General features: G+C 47.9%; 1 protein-coding gene across 1 annotated transcript in view; it reads right to left on the reverse strand.

The window, feature by feature from the left end:
* The window catches only part of LOC147106682 (sperm-specific sodium:proton exchanger-like), a 504,645-nt gene that overhangs the window by 98,179 nt on the left and 386,950 nt on the right, over positions 1-19,516 (reverse strand). The window contains exons 22-23 of the mRNA XM_086008503.1: positions 12,931-13,125; positions 5,940-6,077 (exon numbers count right to left, since the gene is read on the reverse strand). Coding sequence (XP_085864629.1) covers positions 5,940-6,077; positions 12,931-13,125 — 333 coding nt within the window. The remainder of the gene's footprint in view (positions 1-5,939; positions 6,078-12,930; positions 13,126-19,516) is intronic.

Here is a 19,516-nt window from a genome sequence, read left to right on the forward strand (position 1 = left end):
CATGACAACTGCCAGGGAACTTGGTGCAAACATGCATAATGTTCTTCCTGTGGTTACACACCAGCTGGAAGTTAAGGGGATGGAAGCCCTTGCAGCTGACAAATGCAGCTGGGCTTTGATGGGATGCCCTAATGGCCACATGTGTGCAGTCTACGATGCCCTGCACCCTTAGGAAGCCTGCCATATTTGCAAAGCCAATCGCACACGCGGCTACACTTGCTTCATCCGTGGAGAAGTGGATGTAATTGTGCGACTTTGTAAAGAGGGCATCGGTAACCTACGTGATGCAAGTGTGTGTGGACGACTGGGAGATGCCGCTGATGTCTGCTGCTGATCCCTGGAAGGACGCTGAAACAAAGCAGTTGAGTGTGGTGGTGACTTTGACAGCCACTGCTAAGGAGTGTCCACCTGCTCCTCTGGGCTCCAGGTGTTTACAGCACTGTGCCGATGTCAGCGACTACCTCTCGCGGAAGTCTCAGGCTCCTTTAGCATTACTGCTCACGCATGTTGAGGAAGCTCATCCTCGGCCTGTAAACCCTGTGTTGGGGGTATCTCCTGCGGCGCAGTGTGGCCCTGCGCTGATGCCCTCTGCCCTGTGCAGCATCAGGTGGGTGAGGAGAAGGTTGGCGCTCCTGTTGTTGCTGCTGCTGTTGTGCCTGGTTCTCCTGCTGCCGTGGCTGCTCTTCCTCCGATTATGAGGACCAGGATGAGAGGGTATAAATGATTCCCATTCCGCTGGTATATATCGCAGTTGAGGAACAGATGTTATAAGTGCTCAGTCAATGTGGGGAGAAGGTTTTCCAAGGAGGTCACAGTGCATATGGATCTCAGCTTAAACACTTACAAGCTTAATAGACCTGCAAAATGTGTTCCAAAACCTCAAAACACAAAGTTCTGGCATCTGAAAGTCAGCCATGTTACAGGTCCGCTTTTATGCTGCAGTAACAGCTGTCAAGTATTCAGTGAGTTGCTGAACCCGGCACAATCGCATGACGTGCAACACGCTGAAAATGTAGTAAAATGGGAAGAGCCTTTTAAAATCGGATTATCTAGGTAGTTAACTACCTTAAGTGGCTCTCCCGCCGCTTGATGTCGGGTCTGATCGGGACTCACAGACCCGACACTTTGTAATGTTGCGTGGAGGCAGGTTCGCAACCCACCGTGAATCATTTAGTAGCTCCTGACCCGCCTCCAAACCCACGCAAAATCGCGGCCATTATCTCTAAGTCAGAAGATTATGGGGGAGAAATTCAGTATCGCCCCGGTAGGGGCATAAGTATCGACCGGGCGCGAAATTTTGCGCCCGGCGCAAATTATCGCCACCTACTGCTAAATTGGCCTGCTTTGTCCCAGGAGGTGCTTGGAGCACTAAAACAGGCGCTGCACGACTGTCTTAAGGCGCTAAGCCTGAGAAGCGAGGCGCTACCACCGAGGGCGGGCGCAGCGCAGGTGCGGCCAGTTAGCGATTGCACGCAGACACGCTGGCGCCGGTCAGTTCTTAAAGGGGAGGTTCGATCTTGGATTGCAGCCACACCCTGCGCATCAGAGCCCTGATTCTTGGCCTGGACAGACCTGCTGCCACATTCTTACGCCTAGGACCATGAAGAGGGCCAGGGAGCAAGCGCAGCGGTTCAGCGAGGGGGCCTTGCAGGTTCTGGTTGGCACGCTGGAGCGCAGGCGATCTATCCTGTTCCCGCACAGTGGCAGGAGGCCGCTGCTCAACGACTATCGTAAAGCTTGGAGGGAGGTGGCTCACCAAGTGACCTCCAGCAGCATGGTGCCGAGGACCCCTGTGCAATGCAGGAAGAAGTTCAACGACCTCACTCGGGTCGTCAGGGCGAGTACCCTTTACAGAATCCTCTTCATCCCTGTATGTCGACCTCACTTTATGGCCAAAGGGTCCTGAAAGCCCCAATGCCCAGCCCTCATCCAACACCTATGGGCCTTTCATGAAACTCACACGCACATTCAGCACTTTACACACTGTAAGGGCTAATCGACCATGGCAGGCAGTGCAGCCAAGATCAGGGCTTCACACTGTAAGGGCTATTCCACCATGGGAGGCAGTGCAGCCAAGATCAGGGCTTCACACTGTACTCAGAGCCCGTCCTTTCGCTTGCAGGGCAAGCTGGCCCATAACAGGAGGCAGCAGCAACGGACTGGGGGAGGCCGGCCTCACCTTCAAGATCTCAGCGATCTGGAGCAGCGAGTCCAGCGGATTATGGCAGGCCGGACGACTGGCCCCGTCGCCACTGGAGATGCCGACCCCGTTCTGGACAGCAATGGAAAGGTCATCACCTTTTTGACCTCTCTCCTTCCACTTGTGCCTCACACCAGCATCCTTTGCCACTATCGAACCAATACAGTACATTGCAGCACTCATGCCTCCCTCGCTGCCACCCTGTCCTCACGCTAAAGCCACTCTTGTACCTCCCTGCTTTCAGATGCTGATTCTCCAGGTGAGGAGGCGGGCCCTCAAGCTGCCACTGTGAGTGACTCTGAAGGCGACGACGAGGAGGAAGTCGGACCATCAGTGCCACCCTCAGCCGAGGCAGCCCATGGCCATAATGGGGACATGCCTTCCCTGGAGGGGAGCAGGGGGGAATGGTCTGAGGAGGGTGAAGCTCCGGGGCCCAGCGGGCTGCAGCAACGTGGGGGGGTGGTAGGGAAGCTCGGTGGCCTTCTCCCCGGAGGGAGAGTCTGGCCTCAAGTCCTGCTACAGTGAGCGCAGAAGAGGTGTGGCTCCTCGCTGAAATGAGCGCCCAGGCGGAGCACAGGCACACTGCGCTCATGGCTGCAGTGGCAAGGATGCCCGAATCCATTGAGTCACTGGCAAGGAGTGTGCAGGACTTCGGCGCAGCACAGGCAAGGAGTGTCCAGGACGTCGGCGCAGCACAGGCAAGGAGTCTCCAGGACTTCGGCGTAGCACAGGCGGCTGCCACGCAAGTGCTTAGTGCTGCAATGCAGTCAGTGGCTGGTCTCATGCAGACGCAGATTGAGGCCACACGAGCACTGACTGCTGCCACCCTCGCTGGATCGGGCACGAATCGCCGGGGCCCTCGCCGCGCCGCAGCAGGCCAGCAGTCTGTGCTTCAGCAGATTGCTCCGCATGCTGCAGTGCTGCCCCGTGGGAGTGCCAGTGTGTCGTCCGACCAGGGAGTTGCTGTCCTCTGTCAGGATGTTAGCATTCCTGCTGCCAACACTGTCACTTCTCCACTGCAGCTGCCACCAACTGTAGGACAGACTGCTGCCGCCCATGCAGAGTTGGAGCAGTCAGCAGCCGGGCCCTCCAGGCCCAGAGCTGGTCCAGGCTGTCGCTCAAGAGCATCTGCAGTCTCAGTTTCTGACACTCAGCAGCCTTCCCCCAGCCTTGCTGCAGCCACTGGGGTCCCATTATGGAGGAGCTGCAGGGTGGGAAGGGGCGAATCTCGCAAGCGAAGCAGATCACCCTCGAAGGGCAAAAAGTAGGAGGTGTGGCAAAATGCTGTTAAATGTTTTATTGAAGGCTGTGGATCGTGGTCATTTTTTGGTTACTGTTTTGTTCATTGTCTCCAGGTTGTGAGAGCTAGTTATGTGACTGACTGCTTTTTTTTGGGTTTCTCTCTATTACATTGTCATGCGGGAAGGGCACACAGTTTGTTAAATAAAGAAGTGTCTTTATTCAGAATGTGCATGTTTGCTGTTTGAAGTATTTGTTGCCTTGACCGGTTTAGGGGTTGTGGCACGGTTCCATTCATGTTCTTTGAATGGTAGAAGCCATTCCCTCAGGGGGGGCCTAGAACCGACTTGCTATAAGCCGCTGATGGACGGCCCTTGCACTTTGTGCCTCCCTCCCATCTTGGTGCTCCTCCTCCTCCTCTGCTGGTGCTCCAATGTCTGGTGGCAGTGGCTGAGTCCTGAGGATTGCCAGGTTATGCAGCATGCAGCACACAACGACGAAATGGGAGACTCGCTCAGGTGAAGGGCTCCTCCAGAATGGTCCAGACAGCGGAACTGTTGCTTGAGCACGCCGATTGTGTGCTCAATGATGTTCCTGGTCGCTTGATGGCTCTCATTGTATGGTTCTTCAGCAGGGGTGCTGGGCGAACGGAGCGGGGTCATCAGCCAGGTGCACAGAGGATAGCCCTTGTCCTCAAGAAGCCAGCCTCCTGGGTGAGCCGGGGCCTTGAAAAGGTCTGCCACAGAAGTCTGGCGCAGGATGAAGGCGTCGTGGCTGCTGCCTGGAAAGCGGGCATTGACAGCGACTATCAGCTGTCTGTGGTCACAGACCAACTGGACGTTCAACGAATGGAACCCCTTCCGGTTGCGGTAATCCTCGGCATTCTCTTGCGGCGCCCGCAAAGCCACATGCGTGCAGTCAATGGCGCCCTGGACCATGGGGAAGCCCGCTATTCTTGCAATTCCTATTGCGCGCTCTTGCTGCTTGTCCGGGGTCATGGGGAAGGAAATGTACTGACGTCTCCTTTTAAAGAGGGCATTCGTGACTTGACGGATGCAGCAATGCACCGCGAACTGGGAGATATTGGCAATGTCCCCAGTAGCGGATTGAAAGGAGCCGGTGGCATAGAAGTTGAGAGCCACTGTCACCTTCACTGCCACCGACAGAGACGTCCTGCTCCTCAGTTGAGGCTGCAGATCTGGCTGAAGCAGGTGGCAGAGCTCAGTGACCACCTCCCTGATGAATCACAGCCTCTGAAAACACTGCTCCTCAGACATGTTGAGGTATGAGAACTGTTGGCGGAAAACCCTGGGACGGTAAGGTCTCGTGTGCCGACGCCTGTTGGCCCTCCTCCGTCTGGCCATGATTGGCACTCTCTCTCGGCGTCTCTGTGCCCTCTCAATGTAATGGAGAAGCCCAACGTTCCCACCAATTGCAGCCCCCATAGTATGTGGCCACTCAAGGTTATGCCGGTGAAAAAGCAAACCAACTACAAAGTTCTGATCAGAAGCCAAAAGTACCTCAGCGAGTGCTGACTCAATGCAGAAAGCTCTCTCCCTTTGTCTCTCTGCAAATCTCTCTCTCACAGAAGGAGTGGTCCAAAAATGGCTACCACAAAGAAGCCAGGAAGAGCCCCCTTTAAATAGCGCCCCCCCATCCCCACAGCGACTGGGAACCGTTCCAGTCAACCAGTCGCTGGGAGCGACAGGCGGGAAGGAGGGGGGCCACTGAATTTCCGGTTCGGGGCACCCCAAGGGCGTTGCACCATGAAATGACGTCAGGATCTGCGCTCAATTTCGCGAGAGGCGCAGGTCTCGCCGCGCCCAGGCGCTAGCCGCCTCGCGCCCCACTTATCACCCTCTTAAGGCGCTAACGGGTGGCGCAACCAACTGAATTTCTCCCCCTATGGGTTTAAGCCTATCTCCAGGACTTGAGCACCTAAGTTAAGCTGACCCTGTAGTGCAATACCAAGAGAGAGCTGCTATGTCAGAATTGTTATCCTTTTATTGAGAAGTTAAATTAATCTTATTTTGGTGATTCAGAGAAGAGCAGGAAGTTCTTCTGATGTTCTAGGCAACATTCCTCTCTCAACCAACATGACCGAAAAACAGATTAACTGGCCATTCATCTCACGGGTACTCATGTGATTTTGCTGTGTATAAAATGACTACAGTGTTCCCCTATATATCTGTACTTCAGTGTAATACAATCTTATGTAAATTGCTTTGAGACATGATAAAGTGCTATTTTTTTTCATTTATAGCCAAGTCTTGATCCAGATGTATGCGAGAATGGGAGGGTTCTTTCAGTTCCCATAAGAGTAAATTCACTGATCCTGTGTGGGCAGTCATACACGAAAGGAAGACAGGTCAGAGAATCAATGCTACAGTGTTGTTGCCCTATCTCTGATCCACATTCCCTTCGAGGGCAGCTCCTCCTTGCCTGACATGCAGGATCAGTGAATTTACCCTGTAGTTTCAAGGAATAAGAACATAATTACCTGATATGATATATCTTCCATCATGATAGTAATAGCAATACGAATTCCTAGTGCCAGCCAGATTTTATACTCAAGAGAAGGAAACTCAGAGAAGACATCAAAAGCTTCAAAGAGGTCATCAATTGAGATGTAACAAGTCTGAAAAGGAATAAAAATGACAAAACGTGACCAAGAAGAAATGTTGGTACAAAGAAAATTAGCCATTATTTTTCTGAAAACCAGGTCTAACGTAACATAACATAAGGGATGGTATATAATTTTGACTGTCAATTTCATTCTATTGTTCTCTTTTCAGCTTTCTTGTGCAAAAATAAATCAGAGGGAGAAACACCACTGAAATTGAGGTTCTTTTAATCACAAGGTTTGAATGCTACAGATTGCATATATCTTAGTCTACATAAACTTTACTTCTACCTTTTTTCTTTTTTCTCTTTGGAAGTATCTGCTTTACTCAGAGCATGACAGAACTAGCAGCAAGATTCACTCTGTGCGCTGGCTATAGTAAAATCATAAAAACGTTTGTCTTTTGATAGGAATACACAATTGGTTGTATAAAAATTATCTGAATTATACATTCACTGTTCACCGACCTTAGAGTTTATTTGACAACAACAGGGATAGTGTTAGGGATGGGCTATTCAGTGTTGATGCAATAATAATTTTCAGAATTAAGTTTGATAGATTAAAGTGCTCCTTTTTCTGTTACTTTCGTTTTGCTCTCACCAGTTTTATATCGAAACAGGGTAACAATGTTTAAGGGATGTGGTGTGTTCAATGTTTGTGTGGGCTCAATGTTATGAACCATGCCATTATGACAAATGAGTTAGTGCATATAGCAACATTGTCGCTGGGTCAAAATCCCGGAACGCACTACCTAACAGCATTGTGGGAGTACCTTCACCAAATGGACTGCAGTGGTTCAAGAAGACCCACCACCACCTTTTCAAAGGCAACTAGGGATAGGCAATAAATGTTGGCCTTGCCAGTGGCGCCCATATCCCAAGAATTAAAAACAGATTTTCCTCTGCCCTGTGCCTGAGAAGCAGCAGTTCCCAGGCGTAGGGCAGAGGAAAAAAGGTGAGAGACTTGTTATGTCAGCTCTCCACCTCATTGTGCTGCTCTCGGATTTCTTGCGGCTTTCCGGGGGACACAAATGAGCCTGTACCTGTAGTAGGCACAGGACTGGCATCGATAGTATAATGAGGCAGGTGGAACCATTGTCAGCCTCCTATTACTTTTTCCTTGGGTTTCACTTTTTGAGCACCCCAATGCAAGGTGTCTGTGAAAAGCTAGTGCTAAGATCTGCCTCCCAGACCACAATGACCATAGATTCTGAGGGGATTCTAGACATAGGCTGCAAACAGTAAGGACATTTTTGAATTTAAACTTAATTACTCCCCCAGGATGATCAGAAGCATTTGGGATTTTCTGGCTGCTGCTCTCCAGCGGCAGCCAGAAGGCCCCAATCTTGGTCATCCGGATGTTGATAACTAGGGCTGTAGATAGGGTTTAAACTAAAAAGCAGGGGGGAGGGGGAGGGGTCAGGTGAGGGGAAATTTACAAATCTAAGGAGAAAGGTCAAGGCAATAGAGCAGTGTAGCGATTTGGGTAAAAATAAGCAGAGTGTGACAGGAAGGGACAGAGAGTTTAATGGTAGCAGTGCAGCAGAGAATAAGGTCAAAACAGGGAATAATGGTAAAAAATTTAAATTAAAGGCTCTTTATCTGAATGCATGAAGCATTCGTAACAAGATAGACGAACTAGTGGCACAATTAGAGATAAATGGGTTTGATCTAATAGCCATTACAAAGACATGGTTGCAAGGTGGCCAAGGCTGGGAACGACAGGCAGAATAGAAAAGGAGGGGGAGTAGCCCTGATAATAAAGGATGACATAAGGACAGTAGCGAGAAAGGATCTCAGCTCGGAAGATCAGGAAGTAGAATCAGTATGAGTGGAGATAAGGAATAACAAGGGGCAGAAAACACTGGTAGGAGTAGCATATAGGCCCCCTAATAGTAGCTATAACGTTGGACAGAATATTAATCAAGAAATAGTAGGAGCTTGCAACAAAGGTAATGCAATAATCTTGGGGGACTTTAATCTTCATATAGATTGGACAAATCAAATTGGCAAAGGTAGTCTGGAGGACGAGTTCATGGAATGCATTCGAGATAGTTTCCCAGAACAATATGTCATGGAATCAACCAGGGAACAGGCTACTTTAGATCTTGTATTGTGTAATGAGGCAGGGTTAATTAGCAATCTCACAGTAAAGGTTCCTCTGGGGCAGAGTGATCATAATATGATAGAATTTCACCTTAATTTTGAGAGTGACTTGCCTAAGTCCGAAACTAGAGTCTTAGGGGGCTAAATTCGGTTGATTTGCGCCTCCTGTTCGCGCCCGAAGAGGGCGCTAATGGGGTGGAAATCAATTAGAACCTGGGCCCGGCGCCGCTAACGCCTCCAGCGAAATTCTGTGGGAGGTTAGCGGTGGCATTAACTGTTAGCGCTGCGCCGCCGGCAATGACGTCATCGCCGTGTGCAGTGCCCCGCTCGCACCCCGGCTGCAATATTAGGTGGCGCCCCGACTTACCGCCGGATGCTATGTCCGCCAGGGTCAGGGGGGCCTACCCGCAGCCGGGGCGGCGCTAGTTAAAGGGGAGGTGGCGGGCGGCCATTTTTGTTGCTGGCCGCCTGCGAGCACCTGCCCCCGGCCCCCGTGAAGCCCCCCTGCGGGGTGCCGGATGCTCTCCGTGAGCCTTGTTTGCCGGCACTCCCGATCCCTGGTGGCCCAGCTGGGCGCCGGGACGCGCTGCGCCAGGCCCCTCACCTTTAATAAGGGGATGAAGGCCTGCAGTACCGCGGCACGTAGATATTGGCTCACAGCGCCCCAAGAGTTTCGCGGGGCGCTTCCAGTAACGCCCCCCCTCTCTCTCGGGGAGGTACCTGGGAAAATCGACTGCGGGGGCGCTAACTTTTTCGGGTCGCTAAAATTAGCACCCCGGCGCTACCCAATTTTTACCCCTTAAACTTAAATAAAGCAAATTACATAGGTATGAGGCGTGAGTTGGCTACGGTAGACTGGAAAAATAGATTAAAAGGTATGGCGGTAGATAAGCAGTGGCTAGCATTTAAAGAAATATTTCATAATTCTCAACAAAAATACATTCCATTGAGAAACAAAAACTCCACGGGAAATGTGATCCATCCGTGGCTAACTAAAGAAGTTAAGGATAGCATTAGATTGAAAGGAGAAGCTTATAATGTTGCAAAGAAAAATAGTAAGTCTGAGGATTGGAAGAGTTTCAGAAACCAGCAAAGGTTGACCAAAAAATTGATAAAAAGGGACAAAATAGGATATGAGAGAAAACTAGCAAGAAATATAAAAGCAGATTGTAAGAGTTTCTACAAGTATGTAAAAAGGAAAAGAATAGCAAAGGTAAATGTTGGTCCCTTAGAGGCTGAAACAGAAGAAATTATTATGGGGAATAAGGAAATGGCAGAAACGTTAAACAAATATATTGGGCTGGATTTTGTCAATGGGGACGTGATGGAGGTGGGACTCCCACTTTTTGGGTTGTAGTCCCGCCTCCATTGATTTGTGGTCAACCCACGCGATTTTCCCTTGATTGACCTTGTTGAGCCTACCCAGCGGGCTCAGCAGGCCAATTAAGGGACACCCGGTTACAGGTGACGTCAGGGATTGACATTTCATCTGTCAAGAGCTTTTGACAGATGAAATATCAGCGTCTGACAGCTTTGTGAAGCTGTCAAACACTGACAATCTGACTTCTAACTTGAGTCCTTCTCCACAGACTCAGTTGGAAATCTCTCCAGAACAGAAAGCAGAATGCTGCAACTTTTGACAGCTCGCGGCCATTCTGCTTTCTGTGCCGGTGAGATGGGGGACTCCCGAGACCTGAAGGAAGGAAGCCTGCATAGTAAGTAAAGGTAAGTAAAACTTATTTAAACACTTTACACACACCAAACACACTTACCTCTGCACTCATACACCCATCACTCACCTGAACACTGGACAGCTCGAACCCTCCAAGCCCTTCAGCCCGACGATCCGCCTCGCTAACTTGGCGTGGTTTGGAGCCGTCGGGCAGCCCACACTTCAAGGCTAAAAATAGGGATTCGGCCAAAAACTGTCTGTTAACTACCTGTTAACAGGCAGTTAATTGGCACTAATCCCCTTCCCGCCTCGGGGAGGCGGCTCCCAGCACAGGTCGGGTACCCGCCTCCTGGGAAATGGGCATGGAGGTGGGTTGGGGGTGGAAAGGGTTCGTGCCCCCCGATTCTGCAAGTTTCCCCCCACTCCCGCCTCCAAACCTGTCTCCACGGGGCTTGGAAATTCGAGCCCATTGTATCTGTCTTCACAGTAGAAGCATACCAAAAATGGTGGGGAACCAAGGGTCTAATGAGAGTGAGGAAGTTAACATAATTAATATAAGTAGAGAAAAAGTACTAGAGAAACTAATGGGACTAAAAGCCGACAAATCCCCTGGACCTGACGGCCTACATCCTAGGGTTCTAAAAGAGGTGGCTGAAGAGATAGTGGATGCATTGGTTTTGATCTTCCAAAATTCCCTAGATTCTGGAATGATCCCAGTGGATTGGAAGTTGCAAATGTAACATCGCTATTCAAGAAAGGAGGGAGAGAAAAACAGGGAACTACAGGCCAGTTAGCCTGACATCAGTCGTCAGGAAAATGCTGGAATCCATTGTTAAGGAAGTGGTATCAAGTCACTTAGAAAAATCATAACATGATTAGGCAGAGTCAGCATGGTTTTATGAACGGGAAATCGTGTTTGACAAATTTATTAGAGTTTTTTGAGGATGTAACTAGCAGGGTAGATAAAGGGGGATCAGTGGATGTAGTATATTTGGATTTCCAAAAGGCATTCGATAAGGTGCCACATAAAAGGTTATTACACAAGATTAGGGCTCATGGGGTTGGGGGTAATATAGTAGCATGGATAGAGGATTGGTTAACAGACAGAAAACAGAGAGTAGGGATAAACGGATCTTTTTCAGGTTGGCAGGCTGTAACTAGTGGGGTGCCGCAAGGATCAGTGTTGGGGCCTCAGTTATTTACAATCTGTATTAATGACCTAGATGAAGGAACCGAGTGTAATGTATCCAAGTTTGCTGATGATACAAAGCTAGGTGGGACAGTAAGCTGTGAGGACACAAAGAGTCTGCAAAGGGATATAGATAGACTAAGTGAGTGGGCAGTAAGTGGCAGATGGAGTATAATGTAGGGAAATGTGAGGTTATTCACTTTGGTAGGAAGAATAGAAAAACAGAATATTTTTTAAATGGTGAGAAACTTTAAAATGTTGGTGTTCAGAGAAATTTGGGTGTTCTCGTGCAAGAAACACAGAAAGCTAGCATGCAGGTACAGCAAGCAATAAGGAAGGCAAATGGCATGTTGGCCTTTATTGCAAGGGGGTTGGAGTATAAGAGTAAGGAAGTCTTGCTACAATTGTACAGGGCCTTGGTGAGACCACACCTGGAGTACTGTGCACAGTTTTGGTCTCCTTATCTAAGGAAGGATATACTTGCCTTGGAGGCGGTGCAACAAAGGTTCACTAGATTGATTCCTGGGATGAGCGGGCTGTCCTATGATGAGAGGTTGTGTAGAATGGGCCTATACTCTCTGGAGTTTAAAAGAATGAGAGGTGATCTCATGGAAACACACAAGGTTCTGAAGGGGATTGACAGGGTAGATGTTGAGAGGTTGTTTCCCCTGGCTGGAGTGTCTAGAACTAGGGGACATAGTCTCAGGATAAGGGGTAGGCCATTTAAGACTGAGATGAGGAAGAATTTCTTCACTCAGAAGGTTGTGAATCTTTGGAATTCTCTGCCTCAGAGGACTGTGAATGCTGAGTCTTTGAGTATATTCAAGGCTGAGATTTTTGGACTCTAGGGGAATCAAGGGATATGGCGATCGGGTGGGAAAGTGGAGTGAGGTTGATTATCAGCCATGATCTTATTGAATGGCGGAGCAGGCTCGACTGGCTGTATGGCCTACTCCTGCTCTTACTTCTTATGTTCTTAAGAGGCCTATGCTGCACTGTTATTTCCTGCCCTTTTAGGCATACAGCTCAGCTAGGAGGCGAGCCTGTGCCTGGAATTCTCCGGGGCCACGGGTGTCAAAAATAGAACAGGTTATCTGTCATTGTACTAACCCCTAGGGATCAATGGGATGCTTTCCTCTGGTCGTTAATTATTAGAGATATGAGCCAAGGGTTCCCACTTCTGTGCTCGCTAGCCTGCGATTTTATACCCATTTACTTCAATGGATAGAAAATCACAGGCTGGAATATCGAAGCAGAAAGTTCCATCCATGATCAACATTGTGAAAAGATTTCCTAGGATTTGCATTTCCTGTAAACATTAAAAAGAACGTATTTGCCATTTTTCTCCAAACAACAAACATAGGAAATCTTGCTGCTGTTTAAGATGTCACTAAAGAGTGGAGAAAATATCTGCATTGACTCCTTTCCTGTAATAGTGCTGGCCTCAAGATAGCCTAACTTTGTTACCTCTCATAATATAAGGACCCTATAAATCTGTTATAGTACAATTTCCCAGACAACTTAACTTTTAATTTATGCTTACATCCCAATTCCTTTGCTCAAAGGATAGAATCATAGAAACATAGAAGATAGGAGCAGGAGTAGGCCATTCGGCCCCTCGAGCCTGCTCCGCCATTCAATGAGATCATGGCTGATCATCCAAATTCAGTACCCTGTCCCTGCCTTCTCCCCATACCCCTTGATCCCTTTAGCCTTAAGAAATATATCTGTTGTACAAGTGTATAAGCATTCGTCTACTAATAACACCAGCAATAATTTTTGGGCTGATAATTGTTCAGGTATGTCTTCACTCAAATGAATACCATCTGTTAGTTTAACTATTTAAAATGGGTGGTATAAATAAATGTTAGTACTAGCAGTGAAAGGTGGTTTGTTCCTGACCTGTGCTACAGTTTCACAGGTAACAGTTACTTCCATCTTTTGCTGTGTTACACAGTTTAGTTCTCCAATAATGGCTCCACTGCTCCTGTAATCAGTGAAGGAGGGCTTGGTTTTGTCTGCCTGAATTTCATCATCACCGTTGTCTATATCGAGGCCTTTACTGCTGGTTCCAAGTGATGGTTTGATACCATGAAGCTATGAAACATGGGGAAAACATTTTAATTTATAATTTTTTGACAATAAGAACAATCTTAAAACTAAAAGCAAGCAAAAGGTCCAAAAATACAGGATATCAAGATGCTAAGTTCACATTGATTTGGCAATGGATGCAACTCCCAGTGATGTTTGGTGTCACAACAACACGCTTCATTAGTTATCTGTGATATCAGTTGAGTCACCTAATAGAAGCATAGTCCTCATCTCTCTAGAAAGCACAAACTTGCCATATCATGTGTGTAGCTTCAGCATCACTTTCCTCAGCTGAGTGAGGAATACTGAAAGGTGGACAGATAAAGCGAAGTCAGTATGTTAAATAAAATAATCAAGTCAATTATACATAATCACAATAGAAAATGAAATACTATTCTGGATAGTAATGACAATGCTAAATATACCCTAATCACCTCATTTCTATGTTCACTGCATGAAATAATCTGTTTCCTTACTACACACTTGTGTGAGAAATGTTCGCTTTTTAAAAACCTGGAAGTTGGATAGTATTAGTTTCAAATGTTTTTCTTTAATAGCTTTTATTTTTTAATTCGTTCTCAGGTTGTAGGTGTTGCTGGCATGGCTGAAATATACTGCCAATCCCTAGATGCGCTAAGAAGCTAGTGGTGGGCCTTCTTCTTGAAGCACTGCATATAGTGGTTTGATACAACTGAGTGCAACCACATTGGAATGAGATTGAAGTCATATATAGTCCAGACCAGGTAAGGACAGCAGTTTTCTTCCATAAAGGGCATTAGAAACAAATGCCCCAATATTGATTGGGAGGCACGCTGGGAGCGGGGGGACCGATATCGCGTAGGAAACACGGAAGTATGTTCAGCACTTCTGTCAGTGGCCTTTTAAGGCAGCCACCTCGTTATCATTTTACTTCTGGGTTTCCCGTCCAATCAGTGACAGCGGGGGTGATGAGCACCCGCATGACGCGATCTCAACTCCAGTTTTTACTCCAAAGATTAAATTTGGTGAAGTTGGAATTGGGAAGAGAAGAGGAAGTTCCCAAATGTATTCAAGATGTTCCAAAGCAACCTCCCTTGATGTGCTGCTGGGGGCTGTGAGGAGCCGGAGGGTCAATCTATTTCCCAGCAATGGGAGGAAGAAACCTGTGGCAGAAACAAGCGTGGTTGGAGGTTTCCCAGGGGGTCCGCAGCAGGAGCCTAGTGCCACGCTCCTGGATGCAGTGCAGGGAGTGGTTTAATGATCTAACCAGGTCAGGAAAGGTGCGTGCAGTTGCACTTCACCTACATCCTGCTGTATGCATCACCCCACTCCCCTCCATCCCCACTCTAGTCTTCTCAAACATACTCCATCACAAAGCTCCTCACATTCAGTTACCTTATAGGTGCAGCCATCCTTCTCTGTCTATGCACTTCCTCACATCCCCATCTCTCTGTCCACCACTGCCACTCACCATCATCCTTATGCAATTTCATGCCCCTGCCTGATACTCACCCTCACCAAATGAACTCCATCCACTGCTGAACACACGCCATTACACTCACTCATAGGTCTGTTCTTTCCTTTGTTGCAGGAGAAGAGACAACAGAACACCGGGCAGAGGGAGAGAACCAGAGGTAGCTCTCCAGCCATCTCACAACTAACAACTGCAGAGGAGGAGGCAGTGGACTTTCAGCGTGCCTGGCTGTCAGAGATGGGGAGATCTCAGCTACCTGGTGACACAATTAAATATCAGCCACCCACATGCCACAACACACTCAGTCATGTTGACTTGATTTCAACAGCGAGTGAAATCTGATCATCTTCATAATGATAAACCTGTAACATTCTTACCTTGCATTCATGTCTTTTATCTCCGCCAGGGCATTCACGCACGCAGCAGGGATTGCTTGAGGTCACGGACGATGATTCCTCAGAGGAGCTGAATCCTTCTGCAAGTGCGCCGTCACAGGACTTATGCATATCATGCACCAGCTCAGATACCCACACGTTAGTGGGGCCTCGTAGACAGATAGTTAGGTTTTCACCTGGTGACTCACACTTCACAAGTGAGCAAGAGCAGATGGTGGTGGCAGGGAGAGCAGTGGAGAGTTCGCGTCGGAAGGCACAGCCCTCTTCAAGCTCTGCTCATGTGGGACCCCGGGGTACGTCGATGAAAAGGAGAATCAATGGGTAGCAGCAGGTAATGTGCAATGCACTGACAGGCCTTCCAAGAAATTCACCATGATTGCACAGAGAATAGAACAGTCCACCTTAAGCATGAGTGGGTTGTTGTCGCAGGCCATTGACTTTTCCATGGCTAGAGTGGCCAGCACCATGGAACATCAAACACTCTAATTAAATGAGTCCATGCACACCTTGACAACAGCTATGCAGACTCTGGATGCCAACATATTTGCCACCTCACAGCCCCCCAATTGATCTGCACCAACGTGCTCTCCAGCACAGTGGTGGCAGTGAAACGTGGCTCGGCCATGAGAGGGATGATGGCAAGAGGGGACATGGAAGTGGGAAGTCCACTCAAAGTGCTTCCACTTCTCACCAGTTGCCCCCCCACTCAGTCAGTAGCCCACATGCTGCCTCATCTCCCAATGGCCGTGTCTGCCCCAGCACAGCAGCAGGTGGAGAAGTCTTTGGCGGGGCCCTAATGGGCTTCAAACCCCAGAGGACATTGGCCAAGAGCATCTCAGCAGTCAGAGCAGGGATCTGAGCAGCCTGCCTCAACCTTTGCTCAAGCCACAGGGGTTGCTCCACGTAGGAGATGTAGGAAAAGCAAGAGTAAGGCTCTGTAGTTGCACAAGGGTATGCACATGAGTGTATGAGACAATGTTGTATTATTAAGTTTCTGTTCTTTAGTTATGTCACATTAATTTTATTCTTTTGCACCACTTTCCCGTCTTGTCCATTCTTGGGTGCTGACTGGCAAGTTGCTTTTTAACTTGTTTGATGAAGAATGGGGACATGAATTGATGGGGACCAATAAGGAAATGTTCAAGGGGTAATTGGTTGTTTGCAGGACTGCTTTGTGTCAGTGGCAGTGTGGGGGGCGCAGGAAGAGTGGACGTTGCATGTGCTTGTGACATGGGTCCACTGGTGCAACCCAAGTGAACCTTGCATTAATGAGGACATCCCTGGCAGCAGTGTGAGCAGCTTGGGGTGTATTGCCATCATCACCTTCCCCCTCCTTGTCTTTCTCCTCCTCTTCTAGCGTTCTTCTAGGAGGCTGAAGATGTCTGCCACCACTTAACACGACAACCTGAGCCTCCTGAGACACTACGGTTCAGACATGTTAAGAAAACTGAGCCTCTGCCTGTAGACCTTGTTTCACGGATAGTGCCTCTTGCGAGCTGCACCCTTCTGCTGCTGCCGTCTCTGCTGCTGCTCTCTCTCCTGTGCAGCTACAGGTCTGTGACCAGCACGCTGCTGGTCATATTGCTCCTCATCTGAGGTCCAATCTAAGGCAGCCAAAGTGCCACCCATCCTGATGTGATAGAAAAAACCTCCAAAGTGTAGAAAGTAAACTCTCAGCAAAAGTACTGTGAATACCCTTTCCCACTCGCAGGTAGGAAAGCAGCAGTGAGCAATATTTCCCCGAAGGTGCGCGGCCGCAATCCGTAGGTCCCGTGCAGATTGCTCACAAGCTGTTGTGGCTGAAAGAGATACCGCGCAGCAAATTTAAAGGGACCGTGCACAAAAAAAATGAGACTACTGAGTATTTATTGCCATATTTCCATAAGATTGATTACCCCCCTCAATTACCACTGTTTTCGCCTTGCTTTCACTGGCGAATTTCAGGATGCCCGGGAAATCCGACGTTGAAGTCAAATGCCTCTGTAAATATTGCTCTAATTGAGCAATTAACATATATTAATTGTCATCCCGCCTCTCCTGAGGGGGTTGTGTGGACGCAGCCTAACGCGCTGGAGTATAATGCGGATGTCCTCGGGTTAGAGCCGGCTTCCCAATGCACTGTCAATTTCCCTGGTTTTAAAACCCCTCGCGCTCCCAAACCCACGCGCTCTTCCATGTTAAAACTCCCCCCCATAGAAACAGGATTAAGCCATTCAGCCCCTCAAACCTGTTTTAATTTAATTACATGGCTGATCTGTACCTCAACCCCATTTACCACCTTTGCTACATAACCCTTGATACACTTACCTAACAAAAACATATTGATCTCAGTCTTGAAAGGTTCAATTGTCCCAGCATCCACGGCCTTTTGGGGGAGAGAGTTCAAGATTTCCACTACCTTTCGTGTGTAGAAGTCACAACTTCCTGATTTAACTCCTGAATGGCTTGGTTCTAATTTTAAGATTATGCCCCTTGCTCTGGATTCCCCCACTAGAGAAAATAATTTCTCTTTAACTACCCTATCGAATCCCTTTATCATTTTAAACAACTTGATTAGATCAAGGGAATACATACCAAATGTATGCAACCTGTCCTCATAATTTAACCCTTTTAGCCCTGGTATAATTCTCATGAATCTGCGTTGCACCTCCTCCAAGACCAATATATACTTTCTAAGATCCAGTGCCCAGAACTGAGCACAGTACTCCAGATGGGATCTGACCAAGGCTCTATACAACTGAAACGTAACTTCCTCCCCTTTGTATTCTAGCCCTCTTGAGATAAAGGACAACATTGCTTAGCATTTTTGATTGCTTTTTGTACTTGTGCACTAGCTTTTAGTTATTTGTGTACATGGACACTTAATTCCTTTGTTCCTCCCCAGCTCCTAGTCTCTTGCCATTAAGAAACTATTCCTATTTGTCTTTCTCAGATTCAAAGTGGATGACCTCACACTTCCCCACATTAAGCTTCATTTGCCAGTTTTGCCCACTCATTTAATCTATCTATATTCCTTTGTAACTTCCTGTTCCAATCTGCACAACTTACTGTTCCTTCCCAACTTAGTGTCATCTGCAATCTTTGATATACAACTCTCCCTTCATCCAAGTCATTAATAAATATGGTTAAGAGCTGAGAAAAGTGGCCCTTTTTGGAAGAGAAGGACATCCTCAAGTGAAAAGTAGCATCAGAGCAGGCTCAATGGAGGTGCCGGGAAACGTCAATACTGTCTCACCTGTGCACTGATCCTGGGAGCAGCCTAGGAAGATGTTGACTGGTCTCTGAAAGGTTACCAAGGAACAATGGTCACAGTTTGCTCGATTTCACAATCTTGCCTAACAATGCATCATAACAGGTATCAACATAAGGTACCTGCATGCTGCATATTCACATAAGATGCTGCTGGCCCGGGCACTTGGGTTATACTTCATCCCAACATATGTCCTTTTTCTATCTGCTTGCAAGAGAAGGTCTGAGGAAGGATGTTCTTGCCATGGAGGGAGTGCAGCGAAGATTCAACAGACTGATACCTGGGATGGCAGGAATGACGTATGAGGAGAGATTGGGTCGATTGGGCTTATACTCGCTGGAGTTTAGAAGAATGAGAGGGGATCTCATTGAAACTTATAAAATTCTAACAGGACTAGACAGACTAGATGCAGGACGGATGTTCCCGATGGTCGGGGAGTCCAGAACCAGGGGTCACAGTCTAAGAATAAGGAGTAAGCCATTTAGGACAGAGATGAGGAGGAATTTCTTCACCCAGAGAGTGGTGAACCTGTGGAATTCTCTACCACAGAAGGCAGTAGAGGCCAATTTATTAAATATATTCAAGAAGGAGTTGGATATATTTCTTAAGGCTAAAGGGATCAAAGGATATGGGGAGAAGGCAGGAACAGGGTACTGAATTTGGATGATCAGCCATGATCTCATTGAATGGCGAAGCAGGCTCGAGGGGCCGAATGGCCTACTCCTATCTTCTATGTTTCTATGTACCTAACCCGTGCTGTAACTGCCCAGTAGAGGCCAATTCATTAAATATATTCAAGAAGGAGTTAGATATATTTCTTAAGGCTAAAGGGATCAAGGGATATGGGGAGAAAGCAGGGACAGGGTACTGAATTTGGATGATCAGCCATGATCTCATTAAATGGCGGAACAGGCTCGAGGGGCCGAATGGCCTACTTCTGCTCCTATCTTCTATGTTTCTAAGGTCATATGTAAAAGGCGGACGCGCCTGCAGAATGGATGGGGAATCACCTCATTTAAGACCTTTGACTTGTTGGGGCTAATTTCAACCTAACCCGCTAGGCAGGAAAGGGATGGATTTGGGTCAGCAGCCTGGTTTACACGCCACCCGATTTTACTCTCCACTGAAGTCAATAGGGAGTAAAATTAGTCAGGGTGTAAAATGGTCGGCTGACCTAATCAAGTTTGCTTCCTGGTGGGAGGGATAGGTTAAAATTAGGCCTTTTATGATATGCGTGAAAATTTTGGGCCTAAGGCAATAGAGGGAATGGGGGAGGAGGGAGGTCTGACGCCTCCCCCA

The sequence above is a fragment of the Somniosus microcephalus genome, chromosome 15 (assembly GCF_052327205.1).
Source record: "Somniosus microcephalus isolate GS21.2 chromosome 15, FLI_Smic_1.0, whole genome shotgun sequence".
Lineage (NCBI taxonomy): Eukaryota > Metazoa > Chordata > Chondrichthyes > Squaliformes > Somniosidae > Somniosus > Somniosus microcephalus.